Below are 15,515 nucleotides of genomic sequence, written 5' to 3'. Positions count from 1 at the left end.
CAGGTGTGTGGTTTTGCATTTGGAAGCTGTTGCTGTGACCAGACAACATGCGGTCTAAGGAACTCTCAATTGAGGTGAAGCAGAACATCCTGAGGCTGAAAAAAAAAGAAAAAATCCATCAGAGAGATAGCAGACACGCTTGGAGTAGCAAAATCAACAGTCGGGTACATTCTGAGAAAAAAGGAATTGACTGGTGAGCTTGGGAACTCAAAAAGGTCTGGGCGTCCACGGATGACAACAGTGGTGGATGATCGCCGCATACTTTCTTTGGTGAAGAAGAACCCGTTCACAACATCAACTGAAGTCCAGAACACACTCAGTGAAGTAGGTGTATCTGTCTCTAAGTCAACAGTAAAGAGAAGACTCCATGAAAGTAAATACAAAGGGTTCACATCTAGATGCAAACCATTCATCAATTCCAAAAATAGACAGGCCAGAGTTAAATTTGCTGAAAAACACCTCATGAAGCCAGCTCAGTTCTGGAAAAGTATTCTATGGACAGATGAGACAAAGATCAACCTGTACCAGAATGATGGGAAGAAAAAAGTTTGGAGAAGAAAGGAAATGGTACATGATCCAAGGCACATCACATCCTCTGTAAAACATGGTGGAGGCAACGTGATGGCATGGGCATGCATGGCTTTCAATGGCACTGGGTCACTTGTGTTTATTGATGACATAACAGCAGACAAGAGTAGCCGGATGAATTCTGAAGTGTACAGGGATATACTTTCAGCCCAGATTCAGCCAAATGCCGCAAAGTTGATCGGACGGCACTTCATAGTACAGATGGACAATGACCCCAAGCATACAGCCAAAGCTACCCAGGAGTTCATGAGTGCAAAAAAGTGGAACCTTCTGCAATGGCCAAGTCAATCACCAGATCTTAACCCAATTCAGCATGCATTTCACTTGCTCAAATCCAGACTTAAGACGGAAAGACCCACAAACAAGCAAGACCTGAAGGCTGCGGCTGTAAAGGCCTGGCAAAGCATTAAGAAGGAGGAAACCCAGCGTTTGGTGATGTCCATGGGTTCCAGACTTAAGGCAGTGATTGCCTCCAAAGGATTCGCAACAAAATATTGAAAATAAAAATATTTTGGTTGGGTTTGGTTTATTTGTCCAATTACTTTTGACCTCCCAAAATGTGGAGTGTTTGTAAAGAAATGTGACAATTCCTACAATTTCTATCAGATATTTTTGTTCAAACCTTCAAATTAAACGTTACAATCTGCACTTGAATTCTGTTGTAGAGGTTTCATTTCAAATCCAATGTGGTGGCATGCAGAGCCCAACTCGCCAAAATTGTGTCACTGGCCAAAGATTTCTGGACCTAACTGTATATAGGAAATGAAGGAGAAATCGGTGTCAAGTATAACACCCAGACAGTGAGCCTGCTGCATAGGAGTTATTGTGGTGCCACACACAGAGAGGGAGATGTTGGGTTTAGGAAGGTTCGAAGATGGAGGGAATAGAAGAACTTTAGTTTTGTAAAGGTTAAGTTTCAGATAGAAAGCAGACATGATGTTGCAAACTGCAGTCAGGCAGTCACTTGTGTTCTGTAGTACAGCGGGGGTGAGCTCAGGGGAGGAGGTGTATAGCTGTGTGTCATCAGCATAAAGATGGTACTGGAAGCCAAATCTACTAATGGTCTGTCCAATTGGGGCAGTGTAGAGGGAGAAAAGAAGAGGGCCAAGGACTGAACCTTGAGGGACCCCAACAGTGAGTGTTCTTAAATCCCTACAGGAACAAATGGTTCAACAAGGAACGGAGTGTGAGACGCAGGGAGCCAGCTGGCTGAGGAAGGTCTGTGGATAAAGGGCAGTAAGCTTTCTCTGCCAAGAGCTCTTTTCTTATTGATGGCCCAGGTAACATTTGTGAAAGACCGTTATCAGTGTGTGCTTTGGTCACACCAGGGTTCAGTACCGAGGTGGGTAGACTCACCCAGTCTTGAAAGACATGTGCTTAACACAATGTGAGAAAAAAACGGTAAAGAGTCTGCAGAAACACACTCTGCATCTGTTCTACCCATTTCAGAGACTGCAGACTGATTATAGATGTTTACCATGAGCAGGTTTTATGCAAGTTTGTGCGAGTAGTGTGCATTACACATGATCCATCAAAAGTAATCTGACAGGTGCCCCGCCCCTATCAAAATGTGTCAAAGTTGTGCTGTAGTACGCCCCTTATCTATAAAAGTGTATCAAAATGTGTTTTCTTTTATTGATTCGTGATATATTTATTGGATTTTGATAAATCTTGGTGGTGTAATTCACACTCTATAATATTAGTTCATAGGACTAATATTATAGAATGTGTATTACAGCATACAATTAGCATTTGATTGGGCATATTATGTATATGGCCAAATATACTATTACCCCCGTCCTGTGCTAGTAATGAGTTTTTTATAACTCCCCGAGTATAAAGTTATACTGTTTGCATAAAAGACAGACACATTAAAAGTTTAAATTCTTTATTGATCAAAATGTCAATTGCATTCAGTAAAATGCCAGAGGATTACAATTAATACCGTATTAAAACAGAACAATATAAAAGTATTACAAGCAACGGCATAATACACTATTTAATAAAATACAAATATATATTAATTCTCTTACATAATAATTTATTACATTACATTTCAGCATTCTGGCTGTTACATTGTGAGCCACATTGATTGGAGTATCGGGAGAGTCCTTTTTTTAGGCATCAAACTTGCTTGTGTGATACCTAATGGAGAATGTAGAGATTGAATTGGTCGGCGGGGTGTGGATAGAGTCTGAGGTTTAGATACACCACTAGCTTCATTGATAGGCAATTTCAATCCGTCTAAAACCGCTCTAGTAGTGGAGTTACCCACAATGGTCGACGGTATATTTAACTCGGCCAATGCCTGCATAAACGTATTCCAGCCCTGGGGTAAATTTCTGTTAGTCAAGGCATGACTCTGTGTTGTATTACGCACTAAATCCAACATGTTCGTGCCCGGTATTACAGAGCCTTTGAAAATAAACTCGCTTTTATCATTCCATGTTGCAATATTTTTGTTCTGCAGCAGTCTGTTTAGTAAAAATTCAGCATTCTTTTTATATCGCTGGTTTACATGACTTACAATTTCAATAACAGTTTTGTTTTCATCAGGGTCTGGATTTGACATTTGCCGATGATCAGACACAGGAGTGTTAATGATCTTTAAAGTTGATAGTTCCATCGCATCATGTTTAGCATGAACCAAGTATCTCTGTAGTACCTCGCTATATTTTTTAATTTTCACGTCGTCAGGTATGTCACGACGCTGTAAAATGTCACTAATTTCATCATCAAGGCGGCGAATGACATTCTGCCGTATGTTGGTTGTAACAGGGGGACTTAGTTTGATTAGATCTTGTTTGGGGACTAGATACATTTTCTCCGTATGCTGCATTATTTGCCCGTGAGTAGACTTGTTATTATCGGGATTGCAAACCCTAAAAGAGGACCTATAAACCCGCCGGTCTGGTTTAGTAGACGTTTCTTTTTCTTTATGGGCTGTGATTTATCACTCAGGGTTCTTATAGCTTTACGCCACTTTTTTAGTATATTTTTTTGACGCTCTTTCAGAGGAATTCGGCCTTTTAAGATGTTTAATGCAATCTCTCCAATGGCGATAATTAAATCACGCTTTGCATTGCATAAAATAGATTTTCTGACAGCAGGAGTTGCCTTCACTAGCGTTTTTAAGAGAGCCCAGTTACGACGGATTCTCTCAGACATCTTTACAACACTGCGTACACAGCATAGAATGTCTGATTTATTGTAAAATTCACTTTTTAGAAGTATTTTTCTTTTGAATATACACAGCTGGCAAAGCTGGTGGAAACAAGCCTGTCCTTAAGCGCAGATCCTCAGGGGTATTGGCTCTCAAGTCTAACAGCAAATACCCATAAGGCTCCCGTGTGGCGTCCTCAAAAGCTTCTAAGAAGAAGCGTGTTTTTCCGGGGTACATTTGGCGAGCTAAAGTTACAATTTGTAATTTATCTCGAGGGTTATTAAAAAGTACCATGTACTTTGTGTTCAAATTTATCGTGCGACTTTTCTTGCCCTGACAAAATATGTTTTGTACCAGGTAGAAAATGCTGAGGTTTCTATGGTGCACATACTTGGTAAATGCTTTTTCTATCTCACAGTTATCACTAGCACTCTCCATGAGGTCATCAACAATAGTCAAATTTACCTTGTCAGGCGGGAATAAATTATCATCTACGAATGTATGCGGCAGACCCTCCACAAATCTGATGTTGGGAAAAGAGAGAGAAATTTCGTCATATAATTTTTGCCAGCACGAATAAAACCAAACAATATTATCTGGTTTGTGCGAAAAATGAGTATCAATATTATGTAATAACTGTTTTACAAAATAACTTTTTCCAGAATTAGACGGCCCTGCTAGAATACATGAGAATGGGTGCTGCAGTCTTGGGTCCATCTTGAGTCACAACTAATAGCCAAAGGGTAGGGTGGTAAAATTGTCTAACAGTCGCCGCTTTGTATAAACACACTTTTGTGTTTTGCGCAATGGCCTCGTCTCAATGTCCCAGTACTTTTTATTTCTCACAATACCCGGTTGTTCAATGATAATGCGTCTCTGTGTTTCTGAGTCAGAATTACGCTGGTAGTCCAGAACTAGATCTTTTAGACTGTTGAAATTAATAGACTGCGTGTTAGCAACATTTAGTGTTATACCCTTCACTTTTAAGACAGTTTTACCAGTGTTGAGTTTGTAGCCGTAGGTTTTTGGTCCCGCAGATACAAATTCAGTGATGTACGTGTCATCAGGTATCTCACTGGTCAATTCCCCCAGGTAATCACCTAAAGTCGGGTTCCACTCACCAGCTTTCTGCACAAAAATTACTGAATCTGTGTCATGATAAAGACATCTTTCCTGCAACCTGTCCAGCAGAGAATACAGCTCTAGTCGGGCATACGCCGTTGTAAAACAGGCGATAAAAATGTTTGTGTTTTTGTTGACGGTGTGGTGTCCTTTTACATATTTCCAATTGATGGTGGCTGTTTCATCATCAATAAAATGAAGCATTGAGATGTCATAGTACGGTAGAAACACACGCTGAAAAAGCTCATCAGGGTCGCTAACAATGCTGGTACATGGTAAATTAGATCTCTGTGCAAACTTGCCCCATAAAAAATTTAAGAACAATTTAGAGATCTGTCTCTTAGCCGGATTCACCCCTATATTTTCAGGGCGTAATTGTACACCTTCTCTCTCTAGAAAGGAGTCAATGTATTGCTGTTTCTTGGCGTCATCAGTGCACCAGCTGGGATAGCCGGAAGCCTCCTGCTTATCCCTAAGATGTAATTTAATGTATGGGGCAAACAAATCATCGCTGGTTTCAGGAAAATGCCAGATTTCATAGATGTGCGCTATCCTATACCCTTTTTCTATGGCCATCTCAAGTTCTATAGTGCACCATGTACCGGTCAGCGATCGCTCCTCGTCAGTATGACCACAAACCCCTGTCTGTGAATTTACAGCGCATGTGTGGCAAAGAATAAACATTAATTTTTTATTGAGTTTTACCGGCAAAACAGGAAAAAATAAATCTCTTGGAGGGTAGACCTTGACTTTGGCAATACCAAAGTATTTTTTAATGAACCCAAAATTCTCGTAGATTATGTGCGGATGACCTACAGGGTAGGTTTTAGTTTTGTTTACAAAAGGGTACAGACTTGTGAAATCATAGTAATGTAATGTCTCCCCATCTTTCAGACTGTGATAGAGTTTAATGGCATTAGTCCGACCCCCATAAAGCGCGTCGCGGGGGTCTAAGGGTGTAGGGAAATCCATTTGGTGAAGAAATGTTTGAAGGTTAGAATCTTTTTCAACCATTTCATTCCACTCATGTTCCCACATCAATCTCAGTGTGTACCCACAGCACTGCAAGTAACGCTTTTTAGCTAGAAAGGCGTAATATAATTGACCGTAGGATGTGTTTGTGACCTTGTTGGTATCATTTTCATTATAACACACAGGGCAGCCGTGGTAAAAACATCCCTGAAATTCAAAGGCTATGTGTTGATTGTTAACATAGGCATACCCGTCTAAAAAATATTTACCGACTTGTTTTTCACCACCTCTCAAAGCATGCTGAATGGTAATGTTCTCTGTGTGTGCTACAAACATGAGCCACTGTATAGCGGGGGACGAGAAACGCTTTTTTGTTTTGTGATAATTATCACCGGGTAAAATGGCGATGGTATGTTTAGGAAGAAATTTAAACCTGTACATTGACATGCATACAGATGCCAAGGTGATGAGCTGAAACGGATCAACGCATCTGGACACTTCAATTTTTTTCTTTTCTCGCTTACAGTATATTTTAACATTTTTTCTCGTCATGTCCATAACACGTTCCCTATAGAGTTCACACGAGCGCCTCAGAATCTCAACATCTTGCTTGCAATAAGATTTTAGTTCCGTCTTAAAGTCAAAAGTTGTGTTTGTGTGGCCCTCATACCATTCTATAAATTCAGTTTTCTCACTAGCTGTCATATACTCCACACCGTAATATTTTACAGGTGGTAGGGGACCTACATAGTTTTGATTTTCCTCGGTGTTAAAAAAGTGTGGAAAATGTCCTTTTGAGCCTGAAAACCCCATAGCCTGCGGTAGTTTACTAAGCTTCATGGGAATGAAATTGAGCGAGTCTATGAATCTTATTCCCAAATCAGGCAGCATCACACACAAGAGACGACCACCTTGGGCTATCAGCTTCACTTGTAGTTTTTCAGATATCAACTCCTTAACAATAAAGTATGCATCGTATCTGCCGGCATTGTGCGCTATACACGTATAGCCTGAAAATTTACCGCTGGTTAGAAACTGAACAAAGTCATGAGTGCATGTTTTACCTTCAAACTCCCAGGAAGGGTGACCATACAGCGTTGTTGCATAAATGTAATTTGGGATGTGCGTGCCTGTCTCCTGCATGCATTCAAAGTCATAAAACATATATCGATCTGTCTCGCCCTTTGGTACATACGGCCGCATGTAGCAAAGATGAGCATCAAATTTATTTAGACGAATGCCGCAAACACTGCAGCGCAATCCTCTACATTTATGCTCGGTCTCACTATTTCTGGGCACAAAATGGTGACATTCATCACAGAATGTTTTAAGTCTGCAAAAAGCTGGATTAACTGCAGCTAGTTGTGTGTGTTGGACTAAGCACTCGCTTGAGCGACAATACAGCAGACAGCTAGGACACCGGGGTTGTTCTGCACCAGGGCTCTCCACACAACCCTCTCTTTGACAAGCTTTACAAAAATACTGACAAGAATGGTTATACTTGTGGTGATACATTGAGTTGCACCTCTCACAAAAGTAAGATTCGCCAATAAAGCCCTTCATATTCTTTATACCATAGTAGTGATTATCATGATGCAGTATGAAAACAGTTTTGGCCCCAGATGAATTACCTGTGTCAAAGTAACGCCAATCACCCCGGCTATAGTACAGCACTTTTATGTTGACGTTCAGATGTTTTTCAAAACTCACAATATCACTAAAGCTTACTAGGTGATTCTCAGGGATATTTAGCGCTGCTTGTACGGCTTTAGCACGATTCAGCAAAATTGTATCACCAACATCACTGTCAGCAATCAGTGCACACACACTAGCGGCAAAGCACAGATTTGTGTTGTAATTGTTAAAGTCGTACAGCCAGCGTCTCTTTTGTTTAAGTATTTGGGTGCTTGCTATGGATTTTAATCGGCGTTTCACGCCGCCCCTTCGGTTTTTAATTATTGTTACGACTAATTTCAGGGTGTTGGATGCTATGCATTCTGCATTACTTTGCAGTGTGCGAGCAACAGCGTTTAAAAACGTTTCAGAGCTAAAATTCTCACGACTTTGTTTTGTATTAAAAATGGGATCTAACGTGTCACCTCCTTCAAGTCTTAACTGAATAAAGTCACCAGGCTCAATGTGTCTGATTCTGTCCAGTAATGATTGAATGCCATCATGGACAACATTCAGGGCCTCTTCAAATGATTGTATACGATCTAAATTTACAAATTTGAAATGATCGGTATACATGAGGGCATTGAAATTGCAGAGTTGTCTTTGGTGATGATAAAAATGTTGTAAAACATCAGCATTAACGGTCCGCACATTATCGTCACCACCAAATACAACAGAATCATCATTTACATTTTCACCCTGTGTTTCAAGATGGGTGCTGCTTTGAGCATTTGGAGACACATTGGGGCTAATGCCACCAGGAACATCTTGAGTGTGTAGAGATGGACTCTGTGCATGTATCAGTATCTGTGGATTTTGTGTAGTTATAGAGCTGCGAGCTGCCACCCGTCGTCTTCTATCTGCTAGTGAGCGTTTCGATCTAGCCATCAGCGCTAGAGCCCTTTTAATTACTCGCAATCTATAAGACCTCTGTGGTCCTATTTTGGGCAATTTCGGCAGCCCATAACCAACCATGCCTAGTCACAGCAAATTATTTTTATTAGATTGTGATGATACAATAGCATGTTCTCTATTGAATGCATATAGTTCTGCGATAATGTCAGGTGTTGGGCATGCATTTATCAATCTTTCATACGTTTCACAGAAATATTTTAGTTTGTTCTGGTAGATTTTGCTTTGGACGTACTGACCAGACATAGCGTGAAGCATGTTTTCCTGTTCATCAGACCACACAGGTTTCACTGTGCAAGCTGGTGTAGAGTCAACTCTCTGCTTTTTACTTTTACTCGGTACTGAATGTGCTCGCCTCCTCTTCAAAGGATTCACGATATTAAAATCATGACACACATTCTTACCGTCAGCTAACTGGTCAATTTCTCTATCGAGTGCTTCACGAGCAGCTTGTGCCTGGTCAATCGTGGGAATGATCTGTGTTGCTGACACTCCACAACCAGTCTGTGTCAAGTCAATCATGGTCATGGTCTGCGGCGTGATGGTGGGTAGTGGTATCGTAGCTGTCTTGATTGAACGTGGCTTGTATTTACGTGTTGTCGGTTTTGGCCATCTCTCTCCATGATGCTTGGCTGGCACAGCACTTCCTTCTTGGCGTACCACAGAAAATAGGGATATGGGGCGTGTTCTCGCAGATCCATATGCTGTCTGTAGTGTGAACTGTGCTGCAGCGATGTTTCCGTCATGCTCAGCTAGAGGCTGTAGAGTAGAAGTTGTTTGTTTCTGGACACTTTGTGTGGCTAAAAGAAAAGAGTAACAGTTGTGTCAGATATACCTGAATCATTGTGTAACATTGTTTTAAGGCCCTGTCACACACACAGATACAACTGTGTGTGTGACAGGGCCTTTATAAAGCCTGCATAGAAAAAATAAATAAATAAATAAATCTAAATATATACTTACATGTGCTAGGAAGTGTCTGGGTAGTTGACAACTTGGGTGTATTCTCTTTGGAGAATATGAGTTTCCTACCACTCAGTTTACGGTCTGTGAATAAAATATAACCATTAACCTGTGGTACAAATGCATTTCTTCTGCACGCTGTTTTTCATATACTCATCATCACCTTTCCTATTCGCTGTCTTCAGGTGTAGCGGCTTGCCCTGTTTCTTAGGTGTTTTAGAAAGCTGCCGACTTCCAGTCATGTAGGCCGCTTGACGCATCTTACCTTCACCTGTATAAGAGTTCATTTTTAGTTGCATGTGTAAATACATATGAGCAAAAGCAAATTTTCAAAGAGAGCCATACATATGCGCAAAAGCAATTTTTCAAAGAGACGCTGGCTTTTCTATAATAGAAGAGAGATTACCTTTTCTATCTTCATTTAGCACACATTCTGGCAATGTCGGGGTAATAGCCGGTATAGAAACATCACCATCTCCAATAATGTAGCCCGGTTGCACAACATCTGTATAAGAACTAGTATTTACTTTCATGTCTAAATACATGTTTAAATTACGTTTAAATATATATATAATGTATATGCAACTTACTGGCTATAGATTGCAGAAAATTAATTTGGCTTGTTTCTCCTGTATTCATAAATTTTACAAATGCCGGATCAATTTCAATCTGCATGAAGTCATCTTAAACAAGAATGAAATAATATAAAAATAATGTACAATCAAAACCTTAATCACTATATGCTGACTTTTCTATAATAAAAGAGATGTTACCTTCTCTATCCTCATTCATCATACATTCTGAATTTGCCGGGGTATTAGGCGGTACAGAAACACCCGTATTCATAGCTTCTAAAAAAGCATCGTCATCACGGTAATCCATGAATTCACCTTAAGCAGGAATGAAATAATATGAAAATAATGTGCAAAACATAGGAAATTATTAAATATAATAACTATTAAATATATAACTATTAAATATAATGCCTACCCCATTGTTGCGCATCTGGGAGAATATCACCGAATTGATCCACACTATTTTGGGCGTCCATCTAAAATATTAGGTCTGTGTGAATTTTCTATAGTATTTGATACATATTTATATCGAGGACAAATACAGATAATAGCGTGTATAATAAATAAGCTACATTCTATAACTTAACAAATATATCTATTATTGTTATAAATAAACATAGTCACTATTAAATACACTATTTAGATTTAATACCAGCAAAAGCATATTAGATGTTAAAAGTTAAATACTTACAGCTTATAGAATCTTTGAAGTTTTCTTGAATGCGTCGAGAGAGAGAGTGTCGGTCAGTCGCTGATAGTAGCCAGGACACTTAGTTTTGACAAGTGCTCTTGCTCTGTATTTAAAGCTGTACAGAGATAACACATCTACCGTTTACGCCCTTAAGAACTGACCAGTTACGCACGTTTGCTGTATCAGCATTAAATAAATATATTACTAAGCAAAAAAAAAAAAAAAAAAAAAAAAAAAAGAAAAAGAAAAGAAAAAAAGAACACATATTGATACACGAATTTTGAGATATATACACACACACATATATATATATATATATATATATATATATATATATATATATATATATATATATATATATATGCAACCCAATAAATATATCACTAAGCAATAATAGAGAACACATTTTGATACACTTTGATAGATACACAACACACTTAAAGGATGATGTCTGGGCATTGTGAAAAGATATTACAAAAACAGTACTACAATCCTAAAAATATTGGTTCTTTTGGAGGTGTTGCAAGTTTATATAGAGGAATTCGTAACCACAATATTACAAAGAAAGATGTGCTTAATTGGTTGGCTAATCAAGATACATATTCTTTACACAAGCCAGTCAGAAAAAAAATTTTGACCAATAAAATAATCGTGGCAAACATCGACTCCCAGTGGCAAGCCGATCTTGTCAGTATGACTGATTATTCAAGAGAAAATAATAATATAAGATACATTCTAACAGTTATTGATATCCTATCGAAATATGCATGGTGCGTGGCCTTATCAAACAAGACAGGAACAAGTGTTGCCAGATCACTCGAATTAATATTTGAAAATGATCAGCGGATACCAAGGAAATTACAGACGGATCAGGGGCGCGAGTTTATGAATAACGCCGTGAAGCGCGTGTGTAATATACATAACACTCATCTTTTTTTTACTAACAATACAGTAAAGGCCGCCGTGGTGGAGAGATTTAATCGAACACTTAAGTCGAAAATCTGGCGATATTTTACGAAGAATAATACCTTTAGATATATTGATATTTTACCTGATTTGGTGTATAGCTATAATCATTCGTATCACACTGCAATTCGTTGTAGACCCATTGATGTGACCAAACATAACTCGTTACAAATCTGGAGAAATATTTACGCTTCTAGTAACGCTGCTAAGCCTATTAAACCTTCTTTAAAAATTGGCGATCATGTAAGAGTGTCACGCTATAAAGGCATTTTCGCTAAGGGTTATGAACAAACCTACACCGATGAGATATTTGTTATTACAGCCATCAATGTCAAATTTCAAAAACCTCTCTATAAAATTGCTGATTTGAGCGGTGAAGATGTACAGGGTTCGTTTTATAAAGAAGAGCTGCAAAAAATAGCAATGGATGAGAATCGCATCTACAGAATCGAAAAAATTTTGAGACGCAAGCGTAAGAGCGGTGAGAGACTGGTATTAGTTAAGTGGCTTGGTTTTCCTTCAAAGTTTAACAGTTGGATTAAAGAAGATCAGCTGACAGACATCTAAATCATGGAGGCGGAATCATTTTATATAACATTACCAAGCAATGCATCTTCTAGAATATATCCTGAGAACACAATATCATCTTATACCACCAAATTGGCAAAGCCTGTACACCTTTCTGGACCCTTTGAAGTTGCGCTCACCGAGATTCAATACCCGCATACATGGTATACGTTTGAGCAGAATGATGGAAATTTCTTTATAGGGAAGCGTGGTGAAGTTTTGAAGGAGTTCTATTTGAAACCGGGATTTTATTCAAACATCGCTGAACTCATAAGAGCCATTAATGAGCGTATTGATGCATTGAAGGTAGCACCCGATGGTTTTAAACTAAGATACGACGATGTGAAGAGAACTGTTACCATGTCGGATTCACCGACTATACATTTTGCACCAGGGCAGAAACTCTCGCATATTTTAGGACTACCACCCTATATTGAGGCCTCTGTAGATAATGCACATCTGGAAAGGAAAAAGACGTATGCAGATATAAAAGATGGGTTTTATACATTATATGTGTACACAGATATAATACAACACCAACTTGTGGGGGATAGTTATGTTCAGCTTCTGCGAACAGCGCAGGTAACGGGAAAGAGTGGCGAACTAACCACTCTCCAATACACAAGGCCCGATTATGTACCGCTTTGCAAGCAACATTTTGATTCTGTGACGATCTCTATATTATCAGATCAGGGTGTGCCTGTTAAATTCAAATACGGCAAGGTAATTATTCGATTACACTTTCGACCGAGAAAGGGCTAACACAGTAAAATGGTGTCTCAAAGGGTGTATGGCGAGCCAGCAATTTATGCAAGGTATTATATGGCTCAAACGGGCCATGGTTTAGAGGGCTTTCGCGGTGATGCGCACATGTATGGCGGGGGTCTTGCAGGTATTTTTAGAGGCCTTTTTAGGCGAGCCGTACCGTTGTTCAGGAAAGGTATAGAATTAGTAAAACCGCACGTAAAGACAGCTGTCAGAAACATAGCTAAAGATGCGGTCACATCCCTCTCAACAGCCGTAATGAATCGGATAAACACGGACCCGCAGGAGGGCTCTGGAATTATTTATGTTGCTAAAAAACAGCAGAAAAGAAAAAGGCAGGCTCGTTATTCACAACCCCCTATGCTCATGGTTAAAAATACTACCAAGAGACGAAACCGCCAGAAAAGGGTGAGACGCTCTCTCGGTGACATCTTCTAATCGCTTATCATGGCTTTCATACATGAAGCATCGATCGAGTGTGCAAAATCCGAACTGGATATTTTTGACCTCCCTCCAACACAGACACGTATAGAGAAATCGCTTTTTGTAGAAGTTCAACCTATTGCGGCTCTGTCAGACAATGCACCCTTGGAATTTTTTATATCGGGCAGCGGTGAATATTATTATGATCTAAACAATACGCTGCTGTACATAAATTGCCGCATCGTCAAACAAGATAATACAGCTATCGGCGCTGACGCCAGAGTATCTTTTATAAATTACCCCCTCGCTACGCTCTTTAATCAGGTTGACATCACTCTGGGCGATCGCCTTATCTCACAGTCGGATAACCTCTACAGTTATAGAGCGTACATTGAAACGCTTTTAAATTACAGCTCACAAACATTATCATCGCAATTTACTGCTGGATTGTTCTATAAAGACACTGCAGGACATCATAATGATCGGACCTTGGATGGCGCAAATGCTGGTTTTGTCAAAAGAGCCTTTATATCAGCCAACTCTAAACCTGTAGATCTCATGGGGCCAATTTTTGGAGATATATTTAATCAACCAAAGCTCATACTTAACGGTCTTGACCTCAAGATCAAGTTGTCAAGAAATAAGGATAGTTTTTGTTTGATGTCCGCTGATGCTGAGCAATATAAAGTGCAAATCTCACACGCTGCTCTGTATGTAAAACTAGTGCAGGTCTCTCCAGCTGTACGAATAGGCCACAGTCAGGCCCTACTAGCTGCCACCGCCAAATACGCTATTGATAGGGCCTGCATGAAAGTATACAGTATACCGGCTGGTACACGTATTTCAAACCACGAGAACCTCTTCTTAGGCCAAATTCCTTCAACAGTAATATTAGGATTTGTAGATAATGAAGCATTTAGTGGCTCATATAATAAAAATCCTTTGTGCTTTGCTCATTTCAACATAAGCCAGACAGCAATTTATGTCGATGGCCAACAAATACCAGCACGGCCATACCAACCTAATTTCAATGTTGATTTAGCCGTTCGAGAGTTTATGTCGTTAGCCCAGATTTCTGGGAAACAAAGGTCCGATTCTGCTTTGGCAATAGACCGTGAAGAATTTATGGATGGATTCACATTATTTGCGTTTGATTTATCCCCCGATCAAGAGCCCGGTGGTCATTTCTCGCTTGTGAAAACCGGTAACCTACGCGCTGAAGTGCGATTTGCGGTAGCTACACCACATACTGTAAATATGATCGTATATGCTCTCAGCTCAACTATACTTGAAATCAACAACAGAAGAGAAGTATTATTTGATTATATCTAATTATGAATACCCTGCAACTCACAAATCTGCTGAAGTCCGATCGTTATACAGAACGTATATTTGCTGGGGTGTTTCCGTGTGATTTGCTACCGTCATATAGAGTGAATCAGAGACCCGCTGCTTACATCGTGAACACAGACACCGCCAGTCAAAGCGGCCGTCATTGGATATTAATTGTACTCTGCGATGATAAGAAGGCAATATTCTTTGATAGTTATGGCTACCCGCCTTGTTCCATAATTTTTCCTGCTGAGTTTGTAAGCTTCTTAAACAGAAACGCTGAACTATATTGTTATCAAAATAATAAATTACAATCAACATATTCACGTGTTTGCGGGCAGTACTGCGTTTACATTTTGTACCATTTAGCACGGGGTAAATCATTCGATAAAATATTACAATGCTTTACTACTGATTCAAACAGTAATGACCGTATAGTATCTGCTTTTGTAAAAGCTAAATTATCTAATCACACTGACTTTTCAATTTGTCTACATAAGCAGTTTTGCATAGCTCTTTGCAACCATTGATGAGCCTGTAGTATGGTATCTCTCAACACAGCTGTATGGTCATTTGTATGTAAGCAAAATTAAGCTAGTTAAGCAGCCTGGCACAGTATTGTATGGTCAGCAATATAGCTTTACAGAAGATGATATTTGACCCTATAAGCATAAATGATGTGTTCTAATGCTCTCATGATATTCTGTAAATGTATCAGATTGTTCTGTGACTGAGCCATTGAAAATGTATTTGGTTTTTATCTAAAATGTAATTGCTTTTTGGTCTCAATAAACTTTTTAAA

At 39.4% G+C, this 15,515-nt stretch overlaps 2 protein-coding genes across 2 annotated transcripts; one reads left to right on the top strand and one right to left on the bottom strand.

The window, feature by feature from the left end:
• Positions 1-8,042: 8,042 nt before the first annotated feature.
• On the bottom strand, positions 8,043-10,817 carry LOC142263628 (uncharacterized). The gene is made up of 8 exons (XM_075332238.1): positions 10,661-10,817; positions 10,385-10,445; positions 10,168-10,284; positions 9,985-10,077; positions 9,801-9,899; positions 9,558-9,665; positions 9,395-9,478; positions 8,043-9,231 (listed from the first exon to the last, which is right to left on the bottom strand). The coding sequence occupies exons 2-8, from the start codon at positions 10,443-10,445 to the stop codon at positions 8,501-8,503; spliced, it is 1,293 nt and encodes a 430-aa protein (XP_075188353.1). The 5' UTR covers positions 10,661-10,817; the 3' UTR covers positions 8,043-8,500.
• Positions 10,818-13,405: 2,588 nt separating this feature from the next.
• Positions 13,406-14,713, top strand: LOC142263626 (uncharacterized protein F54H12.2-like). Its single transcript, XM_075332237.1, has one exon. The coding sequence runs from the start codon at positions 13,406-13,408 to the stop codon at positions 14,711-14,713; it is 1,308 nt and encodes a 435-aa protein (XP_075188352.1).
• The last annotated feature ends 802 nt before the right edge of the window (positions 14,714-15,515 follow it).

The sequence above is a fragment of the Anomaloglossus baeobatrachus genome, unplaced genomic scaffold (assembly GCF_048569485.1).
Source record: "Anomaloglossus baeobatrachus isolate aAnoBae1 unplaced genomic scaffold, aAnoBae1.hap1 Scaffold_260, whole genome shotgun sequence".
Classification (NCBI taxonomy): domain Eukaryota; kingdom Metazoa; phylum Chordata; class Amphibia; order Anura; family Aromobatidae; genus Anomaloglossus; species Anomaloglossus baeobatrachus.
The sequence above is the reverse complement of the archived record's forward strand: the minus strand, read 5'-3'. Positions and strand labels throughout refer to the sequence as shown.

Bases quoted from the DNA above. Each gene is read 5' to 3' on its own strand.
- LOC142263626 (XM_075332237.1), top strand. From the start codon at position 13,406: ATGGCTTTCATACATGAAGCATCGATCGAGTGTGCAAAATCCGAACTG.
- LOC142263628 (XM_075332238.1), bottom strand. From the start codon at position 10,445: ATGGACGCCCAAAATAGTGTGGATCAATTCGGTGATATTCTCCCAGAT. The intron at 10,285-10,384 runs GTAGGCATTATA...TTCCTGCTTAAG, and splicing joins CCCAGATGCGCAACAATGGG to GTGAATTCATGGATTACCGT. The intron at 9,900-9,984 runs GTAAGTTGCATA...GTTCTTATACAG, and splicing joins TTTTCTGCAATCTATAGCCA to ATGTTGTGCAACCGGGCTAC.